At 50.8% G+C, this 24446-nt stretch overlaps 1 protein-coding gene across 4 annotated transcripts in view; it reads left to right on the top strand.

Annotated features, from left to right (window-relative positions):
• The window catches only part of IGSF9B (immunoglobulin superfamily member 9B), a 53341-nt gene extending 31384 nt beyond the window's left edge, over positions 1–21957 (top strand). For 3 of the 4 annotated variants that reach the window (XM_049857210.1, XM_049857209.1, XM_049857212.1), the window contains 7 exons: positions 516–742; positions 1564–1648; positions 3783–3944; positions 4274–4319; positions 5193–6842; positions 14170–14291; positions 17814–21957. In XM_049857210.1, coding sequence (XP_049713167.1) covers positions 516–742; positions 1564–1648; positions 3783–3944; positions 4274–4319; positions 5193–6842; positions 14170–14291; positions 17814–18022 — 2501 coding nt within the window. In that variant the 3' untranslated portion in view covers positions 18023–21957. Of the gene's footprint in view, positions 1–515; positions 743–1563; positions 1649–3782; positions 3945–4273; positions 4320–5192; positions 6843–8354; positions 8401–14169; positions 14292–17813 lie in introns of those variants that run through there. The other variant, XM_049857211.1, reaches the window with a different exon arrangement.
• Positions 21958–24446: the final 2489 nt, after the last annotated feature.

The raw sequence follows: 24446 nt of genomic DNA, 5'->3' as shown, positions 1-24446 counted from the left end.
GGGGCAGTTGTACTCTTATGTCTAGAGTTATTATGAGTCAGAATCGATTCGATGGAAGTGGGTGTTCCTGGGTATTGCAAACGGTTAACGTGCCTGACTGCTAGCTGAAATGGTGGTGGTTCAAGTCTACCCAAAGGCACCTTGGAAGAAAGGCCTGGTGATCTACTTTTGAAAAATCAGCCATTGAAATCCCTACGGAGCACAATTCTACCTTGACACACGTGAGGCTGCCATGAGTCACAGTCAACTCAACAGCAAGTGTTATTTTTTAATTCCCTCACGTGTGTCCTTCAGAGATCCCACTTGCCCTGAATTCTCTTCCTTGGATCAGGAGGGCTATTTTACGTGACTCTCTCTTGCCCCTGAAATGGCACCTGCAGAGGCACCGGGGAGGTGAAGACGTTGGGTCCTTGGCCCCAGGGAAGTGTGCGTAGCCAGGAGACAGCAGGGTGGATGAGGATGCAGCAGCCCCTGCACACCCATCCAGTCTCTCCCACCCTTCTTCCTGGCTGCAGCATTCCCCGTCACAACTCCAGAACCTCTGGTGCTGGTCACTCCACCGAGGTGCCTCATAGCCAACCGGACCCAGCAGGGTGTGCTCTTGTCCTGGCTCCCTCCTGCCAACCACAGCTTCCCCATTGACCGCTACATCATGGAGTTCCGTGTGGGGGAGCGCTGGGAGACACTGGACGACGTCATCCCAGGCACTGAGGGGGAGTTCTTTGCCAAGGACCTGTCGCAGGTGAGGGCTAGCTTTGCTCTGCCTCTTTTTCCCAAACTCTGGAGGTGACATGACTCTTTCTAGAGCCATTGGGACCTTTGGGTGACCCTACTCGGGCTTATGAGGTCTAGGCACTCTGCAGTTACCCTCATTTCCGTATTCACCTGTATCTGCTACCGACATCTGGAATCCTCAGATCATGGCAGCTGAGGCCCATAGACTTAGGGCAGCTTGCGGCCTGGAGGACTGTGGTGCCTGGAGGGTCTTCCTGAGCACTGACGTGAGCCAGGCAGGACAGGCTGGGAGCCCGGTGTGTACGCTCAGAGCCCTAGCCTCAGTTCTTGCAGCCAGGCTAGCCTGGCTAGGGCAGAGGACTTCCCGGGATTATCTTCCAGGATTGCCCAGGGAGGGTCCCCTCCATTAACAACTGAGAACCCCTGGAAGAAAATATATTTTCTCTTTTACCGTCTGAACCTCTTTAAACTTTGACAAAGTCTCTCGCTGCTGAGGGGAGGCAGCTTGTTTCGTGGATACAGACCCTCTCATCTGCCCTCCCTGACACTTTTGTTGACTGGGGGTACTGGAGTATGCATGTCTCTGCCAACCCCAACCAAGAACGTGACGTCATGCCCGTGGCTGGAAATCAGCCATGGTGGCGTATTTACACCACAGCCATTGGCAAATGCTATAAACAGGGCTTTTTTTCCCTCCTAACCTCAGAGAGCTGGTCGTTAGGCATCACACCCTTATCCGTGACAGGCCATGTGCAGTGGTAGAGAGGTCACAGGTGGGGTCAGTGGTTGGCTCAGGCCTGCTGACAGGGTGCTGTCCCTGGGCTGCAGGATACCTGGTATGAGTTCCGGGTTCTGGCTGTCATGCAGGATCTGATCAGCGAGCCCAGCAACGTGGCCGGCGTCTCCAGCACAGGTACTCGGGGGGTTCTCTTACCATTACGGGGATGGAGGCCAAATGTGGGTCTCTGTGGAATAGTTCACGGGGGGTTCTCTTATGATTATAGGGATGGAGGCCAAACTTGGGTCTCTGTGGAATAGTTCATGTAGGAAGAGAGGCCGGACTGCAGAGTAAGGAGCCCTCTGGATAAAACCACATGAACTGTAGCATATCTTATGCCCCTCAGACCCATGCTCTGCTTCCATGAGGGATGATATTTTATCCAGCTAGACACTGGCTTCTGACAGATTCTATAAGATAATAACAGGAAGAAATTCAACTAAGCTTGTCATGACAACGGTCAAAAAGAACTTGCTTTAACTCCTATTTGTCATAAATTGTTTCCTCTAGATCCTCCTTCTGTAGTGGGGATAGGGCACCAGTGAGCTGGAGAGAAGAGACAGTAGGTCCATAAGTATTTACTGAATTCCTATTACAAGCCTTCTTCATGGTTATGTTTTATTTAGAAAATTGTTGTTTGTTTTTCCCTCACTTCTTTCCTCTCCCCAAATTGATAAATAAAGCCAGCTCTTTAGCATTTTCTCCATTCTTTTCCTGGCCCCAGTCCCATTTCTATACATTTTTCCCCAGCTATTTTTTTTTATGTTCTGAAACAGAGCCAGGTTCCTCCCCTATTAAGTGGTTCCCTTGGTATGGGAAGAGGCTTAGTAATCAAGTAATAGCACCCTCCTTGCACACAGTTCCCTGGGACCAGTTGGCAAGGATCTTGGCCAGAAATTCCTAGGGTTCCAAAAGCCTGGTGTAGGGTGGACCGGGAGGTGGAGGGGGATGGAGCCAGAAGCCTGGTGTGGGGTGGACGGGGAGGCTGGGGAGCACGAGGTGGCATAAGATGGAATCAGAAGCTTGGGGTGGACGGGGAGGCAGAGAGCATGAGGTGGTGTGAGATGGAGTCAGAAGCCTGGTGTGGGGTGGACAGGGACGCAGGGAAGCAGGAGGTGGTGTGGGATGACGGAGTGAGATTTGGTCATATATTAGGCAGCAGAACCCAGCCTACTTATGTTCTTGGCTTCCTTCCAGGGAGGGGCCAGGGAGATGGAGGTATAGGGAGCAGAGCTTGCAGCCAAATAGAAGACTTAGGGTTTCACAGGATCATCCCAGTGAGCTGCTATGTGCTTCTAATTTCATAACCGGCTCCCGAGGGCTCCACACGGGGTGATGAGGATACGGTGACCACAGCATGCCTCCTGTTTAGGCCCCCCATTCCCTCGGCTGCCACATTCATTTTCTACGCAACCAATTAGCATGATTTGGATCCTTTTTACCCATTACTATTGATCTAGCTATGGCCAGATGTATCACAATATTTGGGTTTTCCCCTTTGATGTATGTCAGCGAAAAGCGGAAGCTCCTGCTATGCCTATCCTACGGGGATAATAGAACAGACTGGAGGCAGGAGGCCCAGCTCTAGTCCTGGTCTGTCCCCAGCTAGCTGTGTGAATTTGGACATGAAAAGAGGCCCTCTCCTCATCTGTAAAACATGCCCCTCCCAGCTCTTGCATTCCATACCTGACATAAGCAGGAGATGCTAAGAAGTTGCAATGTCCACAGTGGTAATGAGTTAAAAATGGATGGGTCTGAATTCTGTAGTAAAAATTCCTCTCACTGCTCCAGTAGTTTATCTCCAGATACCTTCACATCTGGTCTCTCATTTTGTAGTGAGACAGCATGGGGTTAGGGAGAAGATATTGGACTAGAAAGCAGAACATCTGGGTTCTAGTTCACTCAAACTCAGCAAATCATAGTTTTCTCATTTTGAGAATGAGAAGAATACCATCTGCTCTGTCTACCTCATGGGATTAATGTGAGAATATATGGTAACATGAATATGTAAGGCACTGAACAAGTATAGATGACTATTAAGATTATTACTCCCATGGGGATAAGATACAGATGTTATTTTAACGTATACCAAGCTGTGCAGAAATTACTTGGCTTCTGTCAACACCCCCACCCCCATACAGATCTCTTCAGTATTAGGGTTAAGCCCTGACATGGTCTATTCTCAGGGGTGGGCAGCATCTCTGGAGACTGTGTGTCACAGGGCTGGGGCATTTGGGTGGCATTCTGAGTGTGCCACTCTTCCTTGCAGATATCTTCCCACAGCCGGACCTGACTGAGGAGGGGCTGGCTCGACCCGTGCTGGCTGGAATTGTGGCTACCATCTGCTTCCTGGCAGCGGCCATCCTCTTCAGCACCTTAGCCGCCTGCTTCGTCAACAAACAGCGCAAGCGTAAGCTCAAGCGCAAAAAAGGTGGGTTTCCACCCCGTGCCCTGTGATGTCCGGCCTGGTTTTAAATGCCCCCACCAGGAGAGGAAGACCATTTTTAGTGCGGTCCCTCTTGAAAATACGGAGGCTGGGGTCTGTTGCTAGAGCTGCTGGTGCTTGATTTGAAGGAGCAAAGTGGGAGGAAGGGGCTGTCAGGGAGAGTCTGGGTGAAGGCAGGAAGTGGTGGTGGGCCCAAAGACGCCTGAGGTAGGGGAGCTTGTCCCTTTGTCATGCTGCTTCAAGTCGCTGATACCTGGGGGTGCAGATGCAGAGTCGGTGTCGTCTCAGGCTCAGTGGCTCTCTTTCCCTTCCAGATCCCCCACTCTCCATAACTCACTGCAGGAAGAGCCTGGAGTCCCCGTAAGTGTTTGACCTGGGATAAATGTGAAGTGGCTATTTGTGGTCTGTGGGTAGAGGTGGAGGGCCTTGCTCAGGCCTGCCACAGTGAGTTTCCGAGCTGGTTCTGCTAACTGATCGTTAACTGGACACTGTCCACAGGAATGGAGCGGAGCAGTCTTGTGGAGAATCCAAGTTAGTGGATAATCTAAAAACCATTTTTTTTTTAGCTTTGGAATGTATTTCCGTAGTTCTTTCATCCTAACAGATTTGCCTTTTTTTAAAAAAATAATATTTTATCATTTTTGGTGAAAGTTTACACCGCAGTTTAGGTTCCCATTCAACAATTTCTACACAGATTGTTTGGTGACATTGGTTACGGTCTTTACAGTGCGTGGACATTCTCATTACTTCTGTGCTGGATGTTCCATTTCCATTAATCTAGTTTCCCCACCCCCCTAACCTCCTCATCTTTGTTTTAAAGTAATTATTGACAGTTTGGTCACGTATAGATGACTTTTTAAAGGAGCACAGCACTGATAGGTGGTATTCTTTATTTTGTGAGCCACAGATTTGCCTTCTTAATATGTTTTGCTTCAGTTGATGTGAAAACGATCTTGCACTTCTTGAGCTCTCACCAGCTTCCCTGAGGGTGAGGTTGGAGGCGTGACTAGACTGGGTGTGCTGGGAATAGGGGCCAGCCAGAGTGCAGGAGGATATGTGGGTGATCATCCAAAGGATGGGCGATGCACACTTCCACGGTCAGGGGTGGGCTGGAGCAGCCTGTCTCTGCACTTGCCCTCAGTCTCGTGCTGTTGTCGTTGCTAAGAGAACAGGAAGGAGGTGTAGGCTCTTCCTCTTATGCTTTAGCTCCTGCTTGCTCTCTGTCCTCTTCAGCCTGTCCTCGGGCAAGGTGAGCCCTGAGAGCATCCGTACACTCCGTGCCCCATCAGAGTCCTCAGATGACCAGGGCCAGCCAGCAGCCAAAAGGGTGCTGAGCCCCACACGAGAGAAGGAGCTGTCGCTATATAAGAAGACCAAGAGGGCCATCAGCAGCAAGAAGTACAGTGTGGCCAAGGCTGAGGCAGAGGCTGAGGCCACCACACCCATTGAGCTGATCAGCAGGGGTCCCGACGGGCGCTTTGTGATGGACCCCTCGGAGATGGAGCCCTCACTGAAGAGCAGACGCATCGAGGGCTTCCCCTTTGCCGAGGAGACTGACATGTATCCCGAGTTCCGCCAGTCCGATGAGGAGAATGACGACCCGCTGGTGCCCACCTCTGTGGCTGCCCTGAAGTCCCAGCTGACCCCGATGTCGTCCAGCCAGGAGTCCTATCTGCCACCACCAGCATACAGCCCTCGGTTCCAGCCCCGGGGACTGGAGGGCCCCAGTGGCCTGGAAGGGCGGCTCCAGGCCACGGGCCAAGCCCGGCCACCGGCGCCCCGACCCTTCCATCATGGCCAGTATTATGGGTACCTCAGCAGCAGCAGCCCCGGGGAGGTGGAGCCGCCGCCCTTCTACATGCCGGAAGTGGGCAGCCCCTTGAGCTCTGTCATGTCTTCCCCGCCCCTGCACACTGAGGGTCCTTTTGGCCACCCCACCATCCCTGAGGAAAATGGAGAGAATGCATCCAACAGCACGCTGCCCTTGACTCAGACACCAACGGGTGGGCGCTCCCCTGAGCCCTGGGGCCGGCCAGAGTTCCCCTTTGGGGGGCTGGAGACCCCGGCCATGATGTTTCCTCACCAGCTGCACCCCTGCGATGTAGCTGAGAGTCTGCAATCCCAGGCCTGTCTCCCCCGAGGACTGCCCCCTGCCTCCCTACAGGTGCCTGCGGCCTACCCAGGCATCCTGTCTCTGGAGGCACCAAAGAGTTGGGCAGGCAAGTCTCCGGGCAGGGGCCCAGCCCCCGTGCCCACCGCCACCAAATGGCAGGACAAGCCTATGCAACCTCTGGTGAGCCAAGGGCAGCTCAGACACACCAGCCAAGGCATGGGCATACCGGTGTTGCCTTACCCTGAGCCGGCTGAGCCGGGGGGGCGGGCCGGCCCCAGCACCTTCGGCCTGGACACCCGGTGGTACGAGCCCCAGCCCCGGCCCCGGCCCAGCCCCCGGCAGGCCCGGCGAGCCGAGCCCAGTTTACATCAAGTGGTGCTACAGCCCTCGCGGCTCTCACCTCTGACCCAAAGTCCTCTGAGCTCCCGCACGGGCTCCCCTGAGCTGGCTGCCCGGGCCCGGCCACGTCCAGGCCTCCTGCAGCAGGCAGAGATGTCCGAGATCACCCTGCAGCCACCGGCCGCCGTCAGCTTCTCCCGCAAGTCCACGCCGTCCACAGGCTCCCCGTCTCAGAGCAGCCGCAGTGGCAGCCCCAGCTACCAGCCCGCCATGGGCTTCACCACACTGGCCACAGGCTATCCCTCCCCGCCACCAGGCCCTCCAGGGCCTGGGGACAGCTTGGATGTGTTTGGACAGACACCTTCCCTTCGCAGAACAGGGGAGGAGCTGCTCAGACCAGAGCCCCCCCCACCGACATTACCTACTTCAGGGTGAGTATGAGCTGCTTTCTCCTGCCCTTCTTCTGGTTGACTTCCTTCCCCACATTCCCTGCCCCGCCCTGCCCTTCACCCCTTCCATTAACTCAAATGACAGGGCTTGTTTGGACATGCTACAGCATCCTTCGGGAGAGGAGTTCGGGGTGGCATTGGCAGGGTGTGGTCATTGGGTGGGGGTGGGGCTTACCTGCCCAGGTACCCTGCCAGGAGCATGAGGGATCTTCTCTACCCAGCACAGATCTCTTAGGAAGCCCCAGAGTAACTGGGAGAATGGACACAGATGGGGAAGAGGTGGTGGCATGGTGTGTTAGAGCGGATGGCCTCTCTGAGTGCTCTCTCAGTTGGTGTCTTTTGGAGCTGAGGGCCGGCCACACACCTGTGATCCTGGCGTTGGGTGGCCATTCCAGGGAGTTGCCCAGAGGTCTGTGTCCAGCTTCCTTTTCTTCCTTGGCCCTTTTTGCTAAGCAGGACCCAGCAGCGTGACCTCCCCAGACGACCAGGCCAGGGGCTTCCTCTTCCCAAACTCCTGCCCCTTAGCAGCCCTAGTGAGCGCCGGCCTTGAGGGCCCTCCCAGCCGCTTCTCCTGAAGGGGGTGTCCTGAAGGTGGGGAGACATCTCTCAGGCCTGGTGAATGGTCTGCCCAGAGCCACACACCCCACCCCACCTGTGTGCCTCACAGGAAGCTGCAGACAGACAGACAGACAAAAGCTCCCGCGAGCAGCCCGACTGAAAGAGCACCCTCTGTACTGTAGCAGTTGGTATTCCAGGTACCAGAGTCTGCCTGGACCACTGTCTGCGCCTCTTTTCTCTTGTCCTTCTTCACACCCTCTTCCTGTCCTCCTCCTCCTTGCCCTTCCTTCTTGAGTCTCAGTCTCTCTGTCTACCTCTTCTCTCTCCTCTTCTTCTTTGGGGTGACCTGACCTGCTCAGAGTAGCCTGCCGCATCTCCAAGTGTCCCCTCAGTTGCTCCCTCTCTCTGGTTCCGTCCTTGGTCTCTTCTTGGTGTGGCTGCCTGTGGAGGGGAGCAGAGAGGCCCAGAGGAGGCTGGGTGGTGGTAGGAAGGGTGAAGGAGGGTGAGGAGGAGGGCCCTTCAGTGCTCTTCCTCGTCCCAGCTCAGGGACCCGCGCTCCACTCCGCCATCTGGTACCTGGAAGTGCAAGCCTCACTCCCATCCTCAGCACCCCTGTGGCCGTCTGTGGGAGGTGCAGGGAGTGGGTGCAGGGAGTGGGCCACTTTGTGGAAGTCAGCCACGTGTGGCTCGGAGCCTCGCGCCCAGTGAGTTCAGGAGATGGTGCGCGCCGCAGCCCAGCCCTGTTGTCTGTGCTTTGTGCTGCGCGCTCATCTGCTTTGTCCCATTGTTGCTTCTTTGTCTCCGCTCCTCCCCTCAACCCATTCTCGGCTGCCTGTTGGTTCTCTGCTTCCCGCCTCCTCCCCTCCTTCCCTCTGGGTGTGCGGGGTGGTTCCCCAGGCCGGTGTTGATAACTGCTTTGTTTCTGATTGATCTCAGCTATCTGGGCAGTGTTGTCGAGACAAGCCTCTCCTCAGCTCAATAGGTAAGGGAGCTCCCTCCGCGGCTGGGGCAGGGCTGGGGGCGGTGGATGGACAGGCGGATGGGGCTTCGCCAGGGCCATTGCTTCCTTTAAAGGGGAACGAAGGGACAGCCACGCCATTTCCCCTCTCGCTCCCTCTGTTGGGGCGGCAGCCTCTGCTGCCCAGGTACCCAGGGCTTCTGGGTTCCTCACAGAGTACAGCTTCCACAGCCCTGGGCTGCGCTCTGTCCCCGCCTGGCTGCAGCTTCGGGACCCCCTCACCCCAGAGCTTCCCCGTTGCCACCTGCCAGAGCTTCTGACAGAAGCCCTGAGGCTGCATGCACAGGAGGGCTAGAACCCCAAGGTCTGCTCTGCATCTCTGCGTCCTTGGAGTCTGGACACCCCCTCCATCCTGTTTCCCAGCAGCCACAGCCATACTGCCCCCTCCGGCTCCTGAAGATGTAGATCACTCCCTTGGCTTCTGGCCCCCACTGTCTTCTTGGGATCTGAATAGTATTTGGTCCCCTCAAGGTGTCCAAGGCTGGACTGTGGTCCAGCTACTCCTCCAACAGCAGGTCTGTGAGGAGGCCAGTCTTCCTCAGGATCAACTCTCCCATGGTGCTTCCAGGCCAAGGGTGGGGACATGTCCCCGCTGCCCCACACTCCTCACATTTTGTAGCCTGCTCCTGATGGCTGCAGGACTAGGGGGTGGACCTTACTCTCAGATTCACGTTGCTTTTAGACCCCTCTAGTAGCCACCCCAACTGGCTTGGGCCCAAGCTCTAGAGAAGGGTCTTGGAAGGGACAGTCCAGCAGGGGAGGACAAGGGTCCCCCAGGCAGAAGGCAGGGGCAGAAATGTCAGGTGAGGCCTCACCGGCATCTTTCCTGCCCTAACTGCGGTGGTGGCTCCAGGAACCTGGGCATTTAGAGAGGCGTCAGTCTGTGAAAGAGGCTAGCTCTGTGGAACTCAGGATGTCTCTAGAAGAGGCTTCCTTTGTCATAGACTCCATTGCCAGCCACTCGGTGGGGGTGAGAGAGCCTCCCTCTTGGATATGCCTGGCCTCCCTAGGTGAGAAGTATCTACATCTCTTTCCACCTAGAAATATGGACGGAATATGATTATAACTCAGGATTGAGTAAGAATTGCCTCCCACAAAGAGCACTGCATTGCCATGTCTTATGATCTGTGGCTAGAACGTAGTCCACAGCCATGAGGCATGGGGTTGGCTCTGAGGCTGGCAGGGGGCACAGTGCAGCACAGGCTCTGGAGGGGGTGTAGAGAGGGAGCAGGAAGTGCTGCCTGCTCACCTGCTCGGGGGCCTCCTGCTGCCTCCAGAGTGGGAGCTCCAGAGAGTCCTCCTCTACCCTGTCCTGCCTTCCCCAGTGACGGACCCCTCTGTTAACCTCAGAGGTGTGATTGATAGTGCTGGGACCAGCCCTCTCGCCTCAGCTCTGGAAAAGTGCCTAGATGCCATTCCCATGTGCTGTTTCCACCCCCTCCCTTTGCTCAGTGTCCCTGCTGTGCCTGATCTGAGGGCACTGAGCTCCCCTGCGCTGCTGTGGTAAACCCAGAAACCAGGGGCAGAGATGGGGAGCCACTGTCTCTTCCTGGGCCAACAGCACCCCTAGCCTGGGAGAAGGTCAGCCCTCATGGTGCTGCTTGCGGAATGAGCCCAGGGTGTGGCAGCTGCGGGGCCATTGGGAGCTGTGAGGCCCTCTCGAGGAGCTGTCGTCACGCTGCGCCTTTGCATGTCTCCACTTGGTCTTGCTTGGAGAGGCTGTGGCGCCTCTTGTCTACGTGTGTTCTTGTTCCTTTCTCCTTCCGTTTCTGTCCTCTTCCTTCTCCTGTAGTTGGTCCCCTTGCCTTTCCTCTTTTCTCTCTCCCTGTTTTTTTCCTCTTCCCAACCCCCATCTCAGAATGGGGCGTTGTGTTGTGTGGACTAGTCATTGTTGTAGCCTCCTGGGAGGCAGAGCTGTTCTCTCAGCTCCCTGCTGAATACTTGTAGTACCCTAGTCTCGCATCTTCATAGCACCCTTCCTGTTAATGCCTACTGTGACCTTGGTGTTACAGGTGGGTCTGGGACATGCACGTGGCCCCTTCAACTTGGTGAACTCAGGAAGGAGCTCCCATTTGGAAACATGCTCTGACCCCCCTAGAAAGGTACCATCTTGTGGTTAAAGCTGGGCAGGTGCTCACCTCCAGACCCCTAGGTTTCCATTTTGCCTCTGCCTTGGATATGAGTGATGTTCGTCTGTCCCCTACCCACAGTTCATAACCAGGAAGCACCTTTTCGCTTTCAGGCAAGTAAGGAGAGGAGGAAAACACCCTTAAAACCACTGCTTCTGCCTGTCAGCTGGGGGTAACTGGGAGGTTTATCGTTGTGATCAGCTTCTAGGGCATTGAGGGAAGATACTGTTGGGGTGGAATCTGACTTACATGTCCTGGTGCTTTTGAACCTGGCTGCTTCTTTCCTCAACTACCCTGGTGAGCACAGGACTAAGCAGATACAGACTCTTGGGCTAAATGGTCATGATCCAGGTTTTATATGGGTTTTATGAAGAAAGAAAAAAATTGGAATTTTAAAGTAAACTGCAGATAGTTGCTGGTCTTTGTGAACTGCAAGGAACATTCCTGTGTTTGTGTGAGATGCAACACGGAAGACCCAGCAAGCTTTCTAGGCTTGGAGGAGGAGGAAGAGATTTCCTGCATGCTTGAGAAGAACTTAGGCTGCTTGGGAGAGCACTGTGACCTCAGCTGCTGGAGTGCTCAGGCTTGGATTCTAATAGGGGCCCTGCAGGGTCAGCCTCAGGATTGCTTGACCACCTCATTCCAGGGAGATGATGAGGTGCTTAATTAACCCAGGCTTTCTTCGATCTGAAGGACACCAGCACCCAATGCTCCATTACCTGAAAGACCCCCAGGTGATACTAACCTGAGCAGGAGGGCTTAGCCCCGCTTTCTATAAAGGGAGGCTAGCTCACTCTGGAGAGCTTCAAATGCTGCAGGTAAAGTTTGGTGGGACACATTTCATGCGTCTTTTTCTGTATAATTTTCCACAAGTAAAGATACACACCTTGCTCCTCCCTCACATCTTTCTCCTGCCTAGGGAGAGAGTGTCTCAGTGCTTCCGGGAGCCTCCTGCCGTGCGTTTCTGTGTCTGAGCACCGAGCCAGGAGTGGAGACAGGTGGTGAGAGGCGTCCTGCAGTGTCCAGTTTGGCTGTTTACAGAGGGAAGCTGGCTTATTCTTGTCAGTGGATTATTACTTTGGGGGAATTTTTGCCTGAAGACAAACTTGAGCCTGCTCTCCCCATCTCTGTTCTGTCCTACTCTGACTCTGCCACAGAACCAGAGAATGTCAAGGACAATAGCCACTTGGGTGTTGCAGGACAGATTTATTTCTCAGGTGCAGTGTGGAAACAGTGTATTTCTTCTGTGTAACTTCTATACCTGTCTGGAGTCATGACTCTATCACATAATAACTGGGTTATTGGATAAGGAACTTAATTCCTGTAAGCCTCAGTTTCTCCATCTGAAAAATGGAATCAATACAGTCTTTATCTCTTAGGGTTGTTGTAAGGATTAGAGAAAATTATTATAGGGTATGTAGAACAGTGCCTGGCATGGTAAGTGGCAAATAAATGCTATATGATAAGAACTATAATAGTAAAAATATGTTGACTGTACTAATAATATGATCTCTGGAAGTTTTACCTGACTTGGAAAATCCCTAGGAATTTTCAGGGGCACGCTGTCCCAGTTTCTGTCATGCCCTGATAGGTCACCCTGGATTATTTTGGAGAGCACTGTTCCTGGGGTTTGCTTGCTTGTCATATGCCTCATCAGACCATGCATTGGTCAGATTGTATGGTTTTTCTGAAGAGGCTTTCCGGGACCTGGAGACAGAGATAAACTAAACAGGTGGGTTCATATCTCTGATTCTCCTCTCAGGTAGCATGAAGATAAGGAGGAGGGAGAAGAAATACCTGGGGGTCAGGACACTTACTCAGCATCGGGAAAAGTTAGATTCCTCCGGTCCTAGTCACCTCTACCTTTTGCTTTCCTTCCAAGTTCCCTTTCAGTTGCTGCTGCTGCTGCTGTTGTGTAGGATCTCTGAGGGTAGATTATGGGGTTTGTGAAGGAGGAAGGAATGGGGCATTGGCACATGGGGCCTTAGGGGGCAAACCTTACCTCTGAATGGTGAGTGGATTAATTCTCTAAGAGACTGTAAGTATATGTGTGCACACATATATGGTCCTGCATGTGCTTCTTGGTTTGGTGCTGCTGGAGGGCTATGGAGAATCAAGGAGTTGTCTGTGACCCGAACTTTGAGGGAGCTTCTTAATACTCTGAACTAAAGGGCTATGCAACGATGATAACCATCAAGAAGATGAAGGTCACTTCATCACCAGTAATGCAGGAAATCCCAAGGACCAGAGGCTTGTCTGCCGTTAGTCTGTAAGTTTTCCTTTCCCTCCTTCCTGTGAGGATATCCGATGTTGGGGATGTGGGAATTCAGTCTTCCCACCTCTCCATCATTTTTCACTTCAGATCCTTCTGGGGACTGTTGTTTTCCTCACAAGCCTGGCTCTCCTACTCCTTTTAACCAGGGTTTACCAAAAACTTACTCTGCTAGAGATGGGGGAGGTAGCCCCAGAACATCCGTCCTTTCCTGATCACATGTAAAGGCAGTGCAGGTGTATAAGAAAGCATGACCTGTTTCTCCCTCTCTCCCCTTATTCCCCAGGCCCCAAGGCTGGCTTGCCTTCAGAAGAAATGGCATTGATAACACACATTCTAGATTTTCTTCTTTATGACTCTTGGACAATTCTCCCAATATGCACAGATGTCACTGCCAGCCCTTCTCATTTCTCTTTGGTCCCCTTTGTCACCTGGGCTGCACAGGCTCCAGTGACGTTGTCTGCTTTGTCCTAAATGCAGTGAACCCATCAGACAAATAGCAAAGTAGGTTCCACAAGTGGGATAGAGAAAGAGAGACCTATAGACATGGGTCTCCTCTCCTGTAACCTGTTTCTCTGTTTAATCTGGAGAATCCCCTGGGTACTTGTTACAGATAGCTGGAGCTTCGCAAGGCTTCCAGAGTTGGACACTCTGACATTCTCTACTTCAGCCCTCTTCTTTTCTGTTACGGGACTGAGGAACTCTGAGCTTAGTCTGCAGAGGGTCAGGAGACACCCTGCTGAGAATGTTGCATATGACAAGTATTTGTTGCTGTTAGCTGCTTGGGGCTTTGCCTGAATCTTGTAGATGGAAAAGCAGCAGCCCAGTGAAGCTGGGTTTTGTGTACCCTCCAGCTCGTTGGGTATTGGGTTTCTTACTTAGCCCTGGCCTTCTCTTTCCTGGAGAAGGAGGACGGTTCTGTAGGCCAGTTGATTGGGTTGCTTGCCTCCTGCTTTAATCTACCCTTTTACTTTTCATTTAAAGGTGTTGATTGTGATGATTTCTGGGAACTTCAGATGTTGACCCAAACCTTACTCATCCCAGCTTGAGTTATATGTGATGGGGATTACTATTAAAGTCTCTCTTTCCTTTCCTAGGGTCTTCCAATTCCTCTACTGATTGGTTTCCATTTGAGGTAGGCGTCCCACTGCTGAGGCTTTCGACTGGGTTTTCTTCCTTCCAGGAGAAACTTCAAGGAACCAACAAGGACATCTTGGACTTCTTGAATTGTATTCTGCTCTCCAATGGCTGTCTATTTGGCTTCCAGCCAGTCCCTCTTCAGGAGCTCCCTGTCTGGGAGCTGACCTGTGCCTCTCTAATTGTCCCTTCCAGAACACATTCACCTGCCCCTGCGAATGCTGCTGCACCTGAGAGGCTGGAGGCGCTGAAATACCAACGGATAAAGAAGCCCAAAAAGTCATCCAAGGGCTCTTCGAAGTCAAAGAAACGATCCGGTAAATGGTGGCAAGAGTCCTGCCCCTCTTCCTGCCTTGCATTACCATTATTATGAAAATTGTTTGGCTCAAGATCCCAACCTTGGGTTTTCTCTAGAATTGAATCCACCAGCTTCTTTTGGTCTTTGTTTCCTTTGTAACACTAATTGTCAGGTAATACACAAATACAATTTTCCATGTAAAATAGAAATGTAGGGTTAAAATCTCTGATTGCACTCCCAATTCTGTTTCATCTCACAAAGGGGAACCATTACTATCAGTTTGTGAGTGTGTTTTCAGAACCTTTTCTGTGCATATATCTTTAGAAAATCTATTGTGTTGTTTTAATACTAACATAAATAAAAAACCCAACAATCATTGCCATTGAGTCGATTCCGGCTCATAGCGATCCTAACTGCCCCCATACAGTTTCAAAGGAGTGGCTGCTGGATTCAAATGGCTTACCTTTTGGTTAATAGCCAAGCTCTTAAATAGGATCATTACTTTTTCCATTCTGCAATATGCCTTGGAAGTATCCCTGTAGCCTTGTATATTTCTTCTCTATTATTTCAGGCCTTCTAGTTGAACATGGAAATTATGGGATCCTCCTCAGTGCTTACGGAGGCCCTGGGTGATGCAGATGGTTAAATGCTTCACTAGTATCCTAAAGGTTCGTGGTTCAAATCCACCCAGAGGTGTCTCAGAAGAAAGGCCTAGTGATCCACCTCTGATAAGTCGCAGCCATGAAAACCTTACGGAGTACAGTTCTACTCTGTAACACATGGGATTACCGTGAGCTGGAATCAACTCAGTGGCAATTGGTTTGGCCTTTGGTTTGGTACTCTATGCTTTAGGGTGTTGTGACATGGACCCCACCTCTGCAGATTGGCCAGAATTTTTTCAGTGAGATAGAGCAAAATCTCCTTATGCTATGGAAAGGACACCTCTATTGAAATATGTCCGATGGTTATCCAGCAGTGACAGATAACTCAAGGTTAATTTGTGTCTTTTTTAGACTTTAGAAAATTCCTTAACACTTATCAAATAAAATAGTGTCTTTTTATTAGTAGCTTTAGGAATGTGTGACATACTGTTAAGACTGCTAAACTGTTTTCTTTGCAGATCTTTAATATCTACTATACATACCCAAACCAAACTCCTTGCCCTCCGGTTGATCCCAACTCATGGCAACCCTTGTGTTACAGAGCAGAACTGCTCCATAGGGTTTTCTTGGCTGTAATCTTTATGGAGGTAGATTTCTAGGCCTTTCGTATACAGCACAGCTGGGTGGATTTGAACCATCAACCTCTAGGTTGGTGTCGGACACAAACCATTTACACCACCCAGGGACCATATCTACTGTATAGCAGCATAACTTTTATAGATATGGCTATGGAAAAGTGTCATATAGAGGCCCCTTGAATATTTGGGAGACAGTGATCACTTATTTATTATTGAACTCTTGGGTGATGCTATTTCCTGCCAGGTAACAGATGAGAATACTGAAGCATAGATAAAGAAAGTAAAATTTTCAGGCCTAGGATGAGAAATTGGAACTACAAGCTGAATTTTTAACTCCTATAGGCTTATTTCAGCTTAAGACCCATCGGTACATCTATATCTACCCACCTAGCCACCCACCCACCTGCCCCCCACCCCCCTACCTACCCCCCTATCTACTTACTAGTTTTTTTGTTGTTAAAAAAGTCACATCAGATGCCTGTATTCTTTCTCGTCCTGTTCACAGTGGGCCTGTGACCTGCCCCATGTTGACAACTCCCAACTTTCTATCTTTATTCGGTGTTCTTCCCTGAGCTCAGGTTTGGTGTTTTCTGTTGCCTGGCGAACATATGCACTTGGATGTTTTATCAGCCTTTAAAATGTAACATGTCCAAGATGGAATTATTGATTATCCTCTCCAGACCTGTTCTCTTCAGCCCTTTCCCAGTTTAACAAATAGTGCTGTAGTCTACCCAGCTCCTCAGGTTGCTTCATCCTCGATTCGTCTCTTGCCCTCACAGCTCACACTGATCCATTTGGTTCAGACCTTAAGACATATCCTGACCTTTCTTCGCTGTCTCAGCTGCTAAAACCCAATTCTAAGTCACTCTCATCTTCTGCCTTGACTGTTGCAGTAGGCGCCTAAGTGGTCTTCCTGCCTCCACGTGTATGTTCTACACGCAGCAACCAGAGCAATCTTTAAAAAGTGTAAATCAGAATCTCTCTCCCTCAGTCGTTACATATGCACACAAACACAGTTCTGACCAAAATCTTCCAAAAGCTTCCCATTGCAGTGAGAACAGGACCCAGGCTCCCTCCAATGGCCCTGCCTGTCTTTCTAGCCTTGTCATCCTCTCCTCTTATTCACCCTGCTCCAGCACGGTGGCCTTCCTTTTGTTCTGGAACATGTCACATTTGCTCTCAGCTCAGGACCTTCACGGTTGCCATTCCTTCTGTTGGGGTTAATTCTCCCTGAGATGTTTGAAAGGCTGCTTACCTCTCATCATTCAAGACTCAACTCTTACCCCTTCAAAAAACAAAAGCAGAGCCTTGGTCATTTGCTGCCACATGACCCTATCTTATCTTTCTTTGTAGCACTTTAAGTATCTAAAACATTATTTCTGTATTTTTTAATTCTTTACAGTTTGCCACCCCCCACCCTGCGTAAGATATAATCTTCTAGAAAGCAAAGGCTTATACCACTGTTGCCCTTGAAGGACAGATGAGGCAGTGGTGTGGCCCTGGGCCTTCAGGAGGAGCCCAGGTCTGACTGTGTCATAGGTGATTAAACTCTTGTGTAGAGATTTCCAGCCAGTCCATCATTGCTTACAGTGGGTAGGTGAAAAATGTATTGAGTCCACCCATTCTTAGAAGCCCTGAGCCTCAGGACCTAGCCTGACACCTGGCACCCAGGGAGCACTCAAAAACTACCTGTAGGATTGGACTGGACTATGGGATAGACAATGATACTGGTGAAGGACGAGCTTCTTGGATCAAGTAGACACTTGAGACTATGTTGGCATCTCTTGTCTGAAGGGGAGATGAGAGGGTAGAGGGGGTCAGAACCTGGCCGAATAGACACACACAAAAAAAAGAGTGGAGGGAGGGAGTGTCCTGTGTCATTGCGGGGGAGAGCGGTTGGGAGTATATGGCAAGGTGTTTATAAATTTTTGTATGAGAGTCTGATTTGATTTATAAGCTTTCACTTATAGCACAATTAAAAATTAAAAAAAAAAAAAAGAATGAGGAGTTAATCACAAAAAAAAAAAAAAAAAGCACTATCTGTAGATCGATTAGACCTATGAGTCTACAGAGAGGAAAGTCCTAGCCACCCTACTTTCTGGGACTAGCACCAGAGGAGCAGAGTTGAATGCTGTTGCCTTAGTGGTGAGGATGGTAGTTTCTCTGCTCCCACATGTGCAGGATTCCTTTGTTTAAGATTAGAAACTCAGAATATGTGCCCTGGCTGAGGAAGAGGTATGTGTGAGGCTGCATTCTTTCTTTCACTCACTTTTTTTTGTCTACCTCCTCCCTTCTCCCTAGACGGTTCTGCCTCCCAGGCTCAGCAGCTTTCAAACTCTCAGGTTCTGTGGCCCGATGAAGCTGTCTGCCTCCGAAAGAAGAAGAGACACTCTCGCCCTGATCCCTTTGCCCGCCTCTCCGACCTGTGCCACCGCCAGCTTCCAGAAGACCAGACAGCGATTCTTAACAGCGTGGACCATGACGACCCAGGCCATGCCACTCTGCTGTGACTGTTCCCAGGGCAGAATGCGGGGTGGAAGGGCAAAGAGAGGGGCATGATGAAGGCTGTGTGAGGAAAAGGAAGACGTGGTGTGCGGTGACATGTCCTCCTCTACAAGTGAGGGGCTGCCCTGGCCTTAGTTCTGAGGATGGCGCAGATCCTGGTCTGCACGGTCTCTGCCCTGTTGAAGTGGTGTTCCCCTCCAGGTCTAGGCCAGCTGGCCTTGTTCATGGATGATGGCTGGGGTAACCCCGGGGGCCTTGGGCAGAGGTTGGGAAGTGAACTGGGGATGGGGAGATCTGCCCTCTTCACCAGATTGATTTTTTCCTCTCTTCAAATATCTTTGCAAGTGAAGAAGAGAAAAGCAGTGGCTTTTATTGCTCTTTGCTTCTGTTTCAGTGTTTCAAGTCCTGGACGAGGGCTGGACTTCCAGCTCCTCTTCCAAACTCTACACATATATAGATATAGACGCAAGTGCGTATGTCCTTAGTATGTGGGTTTCTCTATGGATATGTATATGTATATTGAAGCAAAGTGCTGTTTATTTCTGTGGTGACTGGCAGAAGGAGAATGAGCCCACAGACACTTAGGGTTGTAAGTAGGCTAGCAGCAAGCTGGCAGGGGTGCCCTGCTGCCTGTCTCGGGTGTCATTCCTTCTGAAAGAGGATTCATGCCTTTTTAGCTGAGTTAGCCTTTGTCTCTCTACTTTCTCCCATCCAGAGCAGGCATGGAGTCTTGCCATGACTACCAGCAGAGTTAACTTTTGTCTCTCTACTTTCTCCCATCTAGACAGGCATGGGGTCTTGCCGTGACTACCAGCTGCCGGCTTTGGGGCTCAGCAGTGAGTTAGCACAGAACTATACACAAGGCTTCCTTTCTTGGTTCCCGGGTGGCCTGGAAAAGGGACAGGCCAGCATTGTTCTTCCTTCCAGTTTGGCTCAGGCTATAGAAGCTGCTTAGCAGTAGGGCAGAGAGGCAGGCCTCCAGGGGCACAAGCTCAGCTCCCTCGTCAATCTTCTTGGTCCAGTCAGGGCTAGAGCCACCTGTGCTGAGTACCAAGCTGCTGTGGCTTTATTTATAGCTGCCTCTGGAGTCTGTTCCAAAATGGCTGTTGGGCTTTCCTTCCCTTTCATGGGAACCAACCCCCAGATTGGTTAACTGCCACCGTGCAGAGGCCTCGCCCCCTGTGGGCTCCTTCTAGGCCCTCCAAGTTGTTTGTAATCCTTCTCTGCCCTGGAGCCTTCCTCCACCCCAGGTCCCAAACTCCAATAGGATGAAATCAATGACACCAGGGTGCTTCAGATTCCTGGGTTCTGAGGGCATCTTGGATACCCTTCTTTCTGCAGTTCTATTTATGTGGAACTGGCTGAGGCATGGGAATGAAGATGGAAGCAGAGGGCTGGTAGGGCCAGGGCTATGATTCTTCCTCTTCCAAAATCTTATTTCAAACTATAAGCTCCAGAAACTTCTGTAGAGCCCTCTCACAGTTAATAAAAATGAATCTCTTCCAGTAAGATACAGGTGCTGCCCAAGAGGAGGAGAGAGGCCAGGGGTCAGTGGAAGGGTGCATTTGCCATCTCTTCCCCTCTTCTTGGGCAGGAACCTGGCCTTGTAGCTAAAATTGAGGTGGCTACTAGCTTCCTTAAAGTATTTCCTCTTGGTGCTGCTGTCTTGGTGGGTTTGGGGACGTCTGCCTCTTCTCATTGCTTGCTTGGACTTGAGCCAAGTTTGTGAGCAGTTTGAATCTACCAGGCACTCCTTGGAAACCATATGGGGCAGTTCTACTCTGTCCTGTAGAGTCCTGTAGGGTTGCCATGAGCAGGAATCGACTCGATGGCAACGAGTTTTTTTTTTTTTTTTTTTGGTTTGGTGAGCAGTGAAAGCCCTGGGAGGTTTCTCCTAGTCTCTCTGCAGCTGCCAAAGACTAGCCCAAAGACCTTGTCAGGAGGGCCTCTGAGCCTGGATATGGACCCTTTCCTGGGCGTTCAGCTTAGAGGTCAGTTCTGTCTCTGCCAGATAGGCCTGGGGCTTCCTCTCTCTCACCCACTGAGCTGGGACCAGTGCCGCCCCTGAGATTCAGCAGGTCACACAACCATGGTTCTCTTCTAAATGAGGCATGTTGTGGTGGAGGCGTGACAAGGAGTAGAGTTTCTGGCCCTCATCTTGTGGATGGCCCTGTAACTCTGGGACTGGGACTTTAGGATGTTGCTCCTCCCCTAAGGTGTCCACAACCATGAGAAGTGAGGTTGGGTCTTTCCAGAGGCACTACCACTTCTGCCACTGTGCCACATCACGTTATTCAGTTGAGCGTCTCTGTGGGCTGTTGGGACCAGCCCTGCCTGAAATACTGTGGGGCTAGGATCTCATGCTGAGTCCATTTGTAGCCACTGATGGCTTGTGCTTTCCTGACCAGGGGAAAATCAGATCCCAGGATGCAATATGAATGTGGAACATCAGGCAGTTGGACACCAGGACGAATTAGGCCAAACTTTCCTGGAAGTCCAAGCCTGAGGCTAGACCCAAAGGAAAAGAGGGGGTGGAAAGCATGTGTCCTTAGGAGATTCTCTAGGGCTGTGGGCGAGGTGCTGCAGACTGTGGCAGTGTTCCCTGGGAGTCCCAATGAGCTGTCTTCATGCTAACAAAGGTGCTGACTCCCTTCTTCTTTCTTCCCTTTGGCAGGGCCCCTTACCTCAGCACATCAGACCAAACGTTTGGAGCTGTGCTTTCTGCTGGCCACTGGGTGGCAGCTGTGCTGTGGCATCCCCAAGACTAGGGAGGAGACATTGCTCTCTCACTGGCCTTGACTTCATTTTTCCTCCCAAGAGGGCTTCCTTCTTGTGGCAGTGTCCTTGAAGGCCAGCAGCCTTCCTGCACACCTAGGAGCTGCTTTAGTGCCTCTGTTAAGGACTGTGATGAGAACTGGCAGGATGTGATCCCCTCTCAATGTGATGGGGTAAGACTTCACAGGCACACCCCTCAGTGCTGTGTGCGCACCTGTGAAGGTGTGGTTGGGAGTGTGTGCGTAACGGGGTATACTGCTTTCTAGGGATCAGGCGTCCTTTGCGCTGTTACGCTCCCTAAGACTTCCATGCCCCACTATTTGGGAGAGCAGATGTATCTTCCAAACCTCCCCTGTTCCCGCCGGCAGCCTTGCTGGAGGTAATAAGATGAAGATCTAGCCCTGTGCTTCAGATTTCTGTCCGCCCCTTCCTTCCGCCTCTGGACCTGAAGCTGCGGCTGCCTCAGTGCCACGTGGCCACAGACCAGGAAGAGGGTAAAGGGGTCCTGAACGGCCTCAGGCTGAAAGCTCTGAGCGGGACTGGCGACTGCCGATGTTTGGGGAAAGAAAATAATGAGGAGGAGGCAACCCTGTTCGTAGAATCGCAGACCATACTGAGTCGCGTTCGTTTTATGCTTGAACTGTGTGGATAGGCCAGCCTGGGGGTCCCTGCCTGCTGACCACCTTGGCCCCCTGGTGCTTTCCTCAAGAGACTGGGGGAAGGAGAGGCCTTTTGAGCTGCCACTTTCTTGGCAGGAAGGCTGCCTTCCCCACAAGGGTTAACGGGCTTGCGAGGAGGGAACTGTGTCCCATGGTCACTCTTGGAGGGAGGGAGGTTCAGCAGGGTGGATTGGGTGAGTAATTACTAATATTTTTCATGCTTTCTGTCTTTGGTTTTGACTTGTGATCTAAAACACCGGGGGTTGAACTGATTTCAGTTATTTACTCTTATGCCCTTCTCATGGGGAAGAAAACGGGCAGGGTTCAGCTGAGGAATTTCTTGACTTTTTAGTTTTTGTTTTGGTAAGATTGAAAAAACAGTAGCTTTTCCAGGGAAGAAACAGACTTAACAGAGCCTCACGGCCTCTTTGCCACCCCCCGGATTTGAATCCAGGGCTGAAATGTATGTAGCTAGAGCCGTTTCTTCCAATTTTGTTAGAAAAAGCCTTTGGGGTATTGGGGTGGGCTGGGGGAAGAATTGTACATAAAGGACATTTTATACATATGTAAAGAAACTTGGGGAGAGAAAAGCTAATGGCTAATCTTGGGCTTGCTTTGCTTGCATGTCAGGAGCTTTGGGCACTGCAAGGACTGGGGGCAGTCAGAAGGAGGCCGAGGGCAGGAAGGTGGCAGCTCCAAAGCACATGCCCTCACTGCTCCCTCTGGAAGCCCCAGCTCTGTCTGCACCTTCTCCAAAACAGAGCAAGGGATGCCCCGGTAGGATGGAGGAGTGAAGTCCCCTTGTGGCTGTGTTTGTTGCTTTAGTGAGAGGGCCCAGGAGGTGTCTAGTGTTCAGCTGTAGATTGAATGAGGTCATTAGTGGGACCGGGGTGTTTTGGGAGGGGTGGTGGAGAGTTGGAGCATGGAAAAGAGGTGACATTCTTTTGCTTGGTGTATATAGGCTTTAAGGGACATAGAGTGTTAGACCAGCCACGGAGCAGGGACCAGGGACCCTGGAATATGGTAGTAAGATTAAAACCAGGGCCATCAAGCCTTACCATTCTCTTTGGAGATTGTGATAACTGAGTTACCACTAAGGGTACAAGTACAAGACGTGGGATTATCCCAAGAAAAGAGAGGGGTGATTGCCCTGGAGTGGGGCCAGACTGGGGAATGGTAGCAGTGACGATCACTTGGGGGAGTGGAGGTTGGAGGTGACATAGTCACTGAAAAAAGATAGTGGGGGTGAAATCTTGGCACATAGGCCCAGATGGGATCTTGGCAGAAATCTTGCTTTTTAGCTACACCTCCTTGCTTCTTCTAGAATTAGCCTGTAACACTAAGTGCCCAAACTGAACACGGGCATCTTCTGTGTCATACATACCAGTGTTATCCATTTTCTTTTTTGGGCTCCTCAAGCCTAATTTAGGAGACTTGTCTTGAGATCCCCATCTTATTACCAGCTCTTTGTCAGTGGAGTAGGGAGACTTGTTCTGTGAGCTTCCTGTGTGGCGTCTCATAAGCAGAAGTGGCTGGCTTCCCTTTCCTTTTCCACTGAGAATGTTGGTTAGACATGGGTGGTGGCAGTGGAGAGGAGGGATTGGGGCTTGGCTTCCGATTTATCAACCTTTCTTCTTTAGGTAGATGAGCTTGCTTCAGGCTTTATACCTAGCAGTTTTGCCCTCACCTTCTCCTCTTTTGATCGCTTAAAGCCACACCAGTCTTTAGTTGAGGTAAGAGGGTGAAAGGGTTTCACCTTGAAGTTGGAGACCAGCCATTCATCTGTTCTTAATGCCTCCAACACTGCCTCCTTTCAGATCAAGAGGCAGAATTAAAAATCTCTTCTTTAGAAGAAGTGAATAAACCAAGAATCAAAGCCCAGATTGGACTTTGCCACTCTTATCAACCTGATGTTTGGTTAGGGGTACCCACTACCACCACTTCCACTGACTGGTAGTTGATCTACACTGGACCAATGTTTCATTTCCCTCTGTCTATACTTTCCAATAAAATGTAATTTGAGCAAATATCCCTACCAAATGTTTGAGTGTTGGGCTGCTGAGAGGGTAGAAGAGTTTTCATGACCTCATTTTAAGCTGACAGAATAATTCCTAATAGGCTGAGTCAAGTCCAAAGACATCTCCATTCCCTTAAGGGTTTCTGTGTAGGATAAGAGAAGATTAAGCATTAGTGCAGATATTATTAATTAATGCTTGCCATAGCTTATAGAAGGAAGAAGCAGGTTGTCTTGAGATTGCTGAATACTTTGGTAGAACAGTAATTTAAATCACTTGTTCTTTTCTTTGGTGGGTCAGTAGTTATAGTAAGGGTTTTTGAAGAGGGCCGTTGAAATAGTTGTTAGCTTTGGACCACTGGCTTGGAGAGCTAGATTGGGGGATTGAAGTAAATTGGTACGAACTCCCTGTTTCTGTCCCTGATCCTTTGGTTATCTACCTTTCCCATCCCACTAGATGCTGATATAAATGACCATCTGGGCTTGTTTTTCTTCCAGGACTTGGAGAAATGTACTCTACCATTCCCATGTCTCCTTGGGTTTCCTGAATTTCCTGGATTTATTGTAGGAACTAGGATAAGTTTTCCCCCTGCATCCTCATATATACACTGATTAGGCTTCCTTTCCTTCCTCACCCCATTTCTTTATGGCTCCAGGGATCTTGAACTTGTGCATGGTTTATGATGGGGAGGTGATTGGGTGGGAGGAGAATCTGGGAGGGGAGAGGGGTTGGGCTGGGGTGGGGAGAATTGCATTGTCAGCCTTAGAAATACCACAAGCATGCTTTTGGGTGGTGTGTAGGGTTTTCACATAAATGGGTGGAAGGGGAAAGTGCATTCCTGTCCTCATATTGGTGATGAGGGCTTAAAGGCTTTTAGCTTCCTTTTGGCTTAGCGCATCTGTGAATATTTCTTCTCGGTGGAGGAAATAGACCTCCTCATGGTCTTCTTGCAGTCCTTGGGAGGGAAATTGTCAGTCGCT

This window comes from Elephas maximus, chromosome 17 (genome assembly GCF_024166365.1).
Source record: "Elephas maximus indicus isolate mEleMax1 chromosome 17, mEleMax1 primary haplotype, whole genome shotgun sequence".
NCBI lineage: Eukaryota > Metazoa > Chordata > Mammalia > Proboscidea > Elephantidae > Elephas > Elephas maximus.
This window is presented reverse-complemented; position numbering and strand designations above follow the sequence as displayed.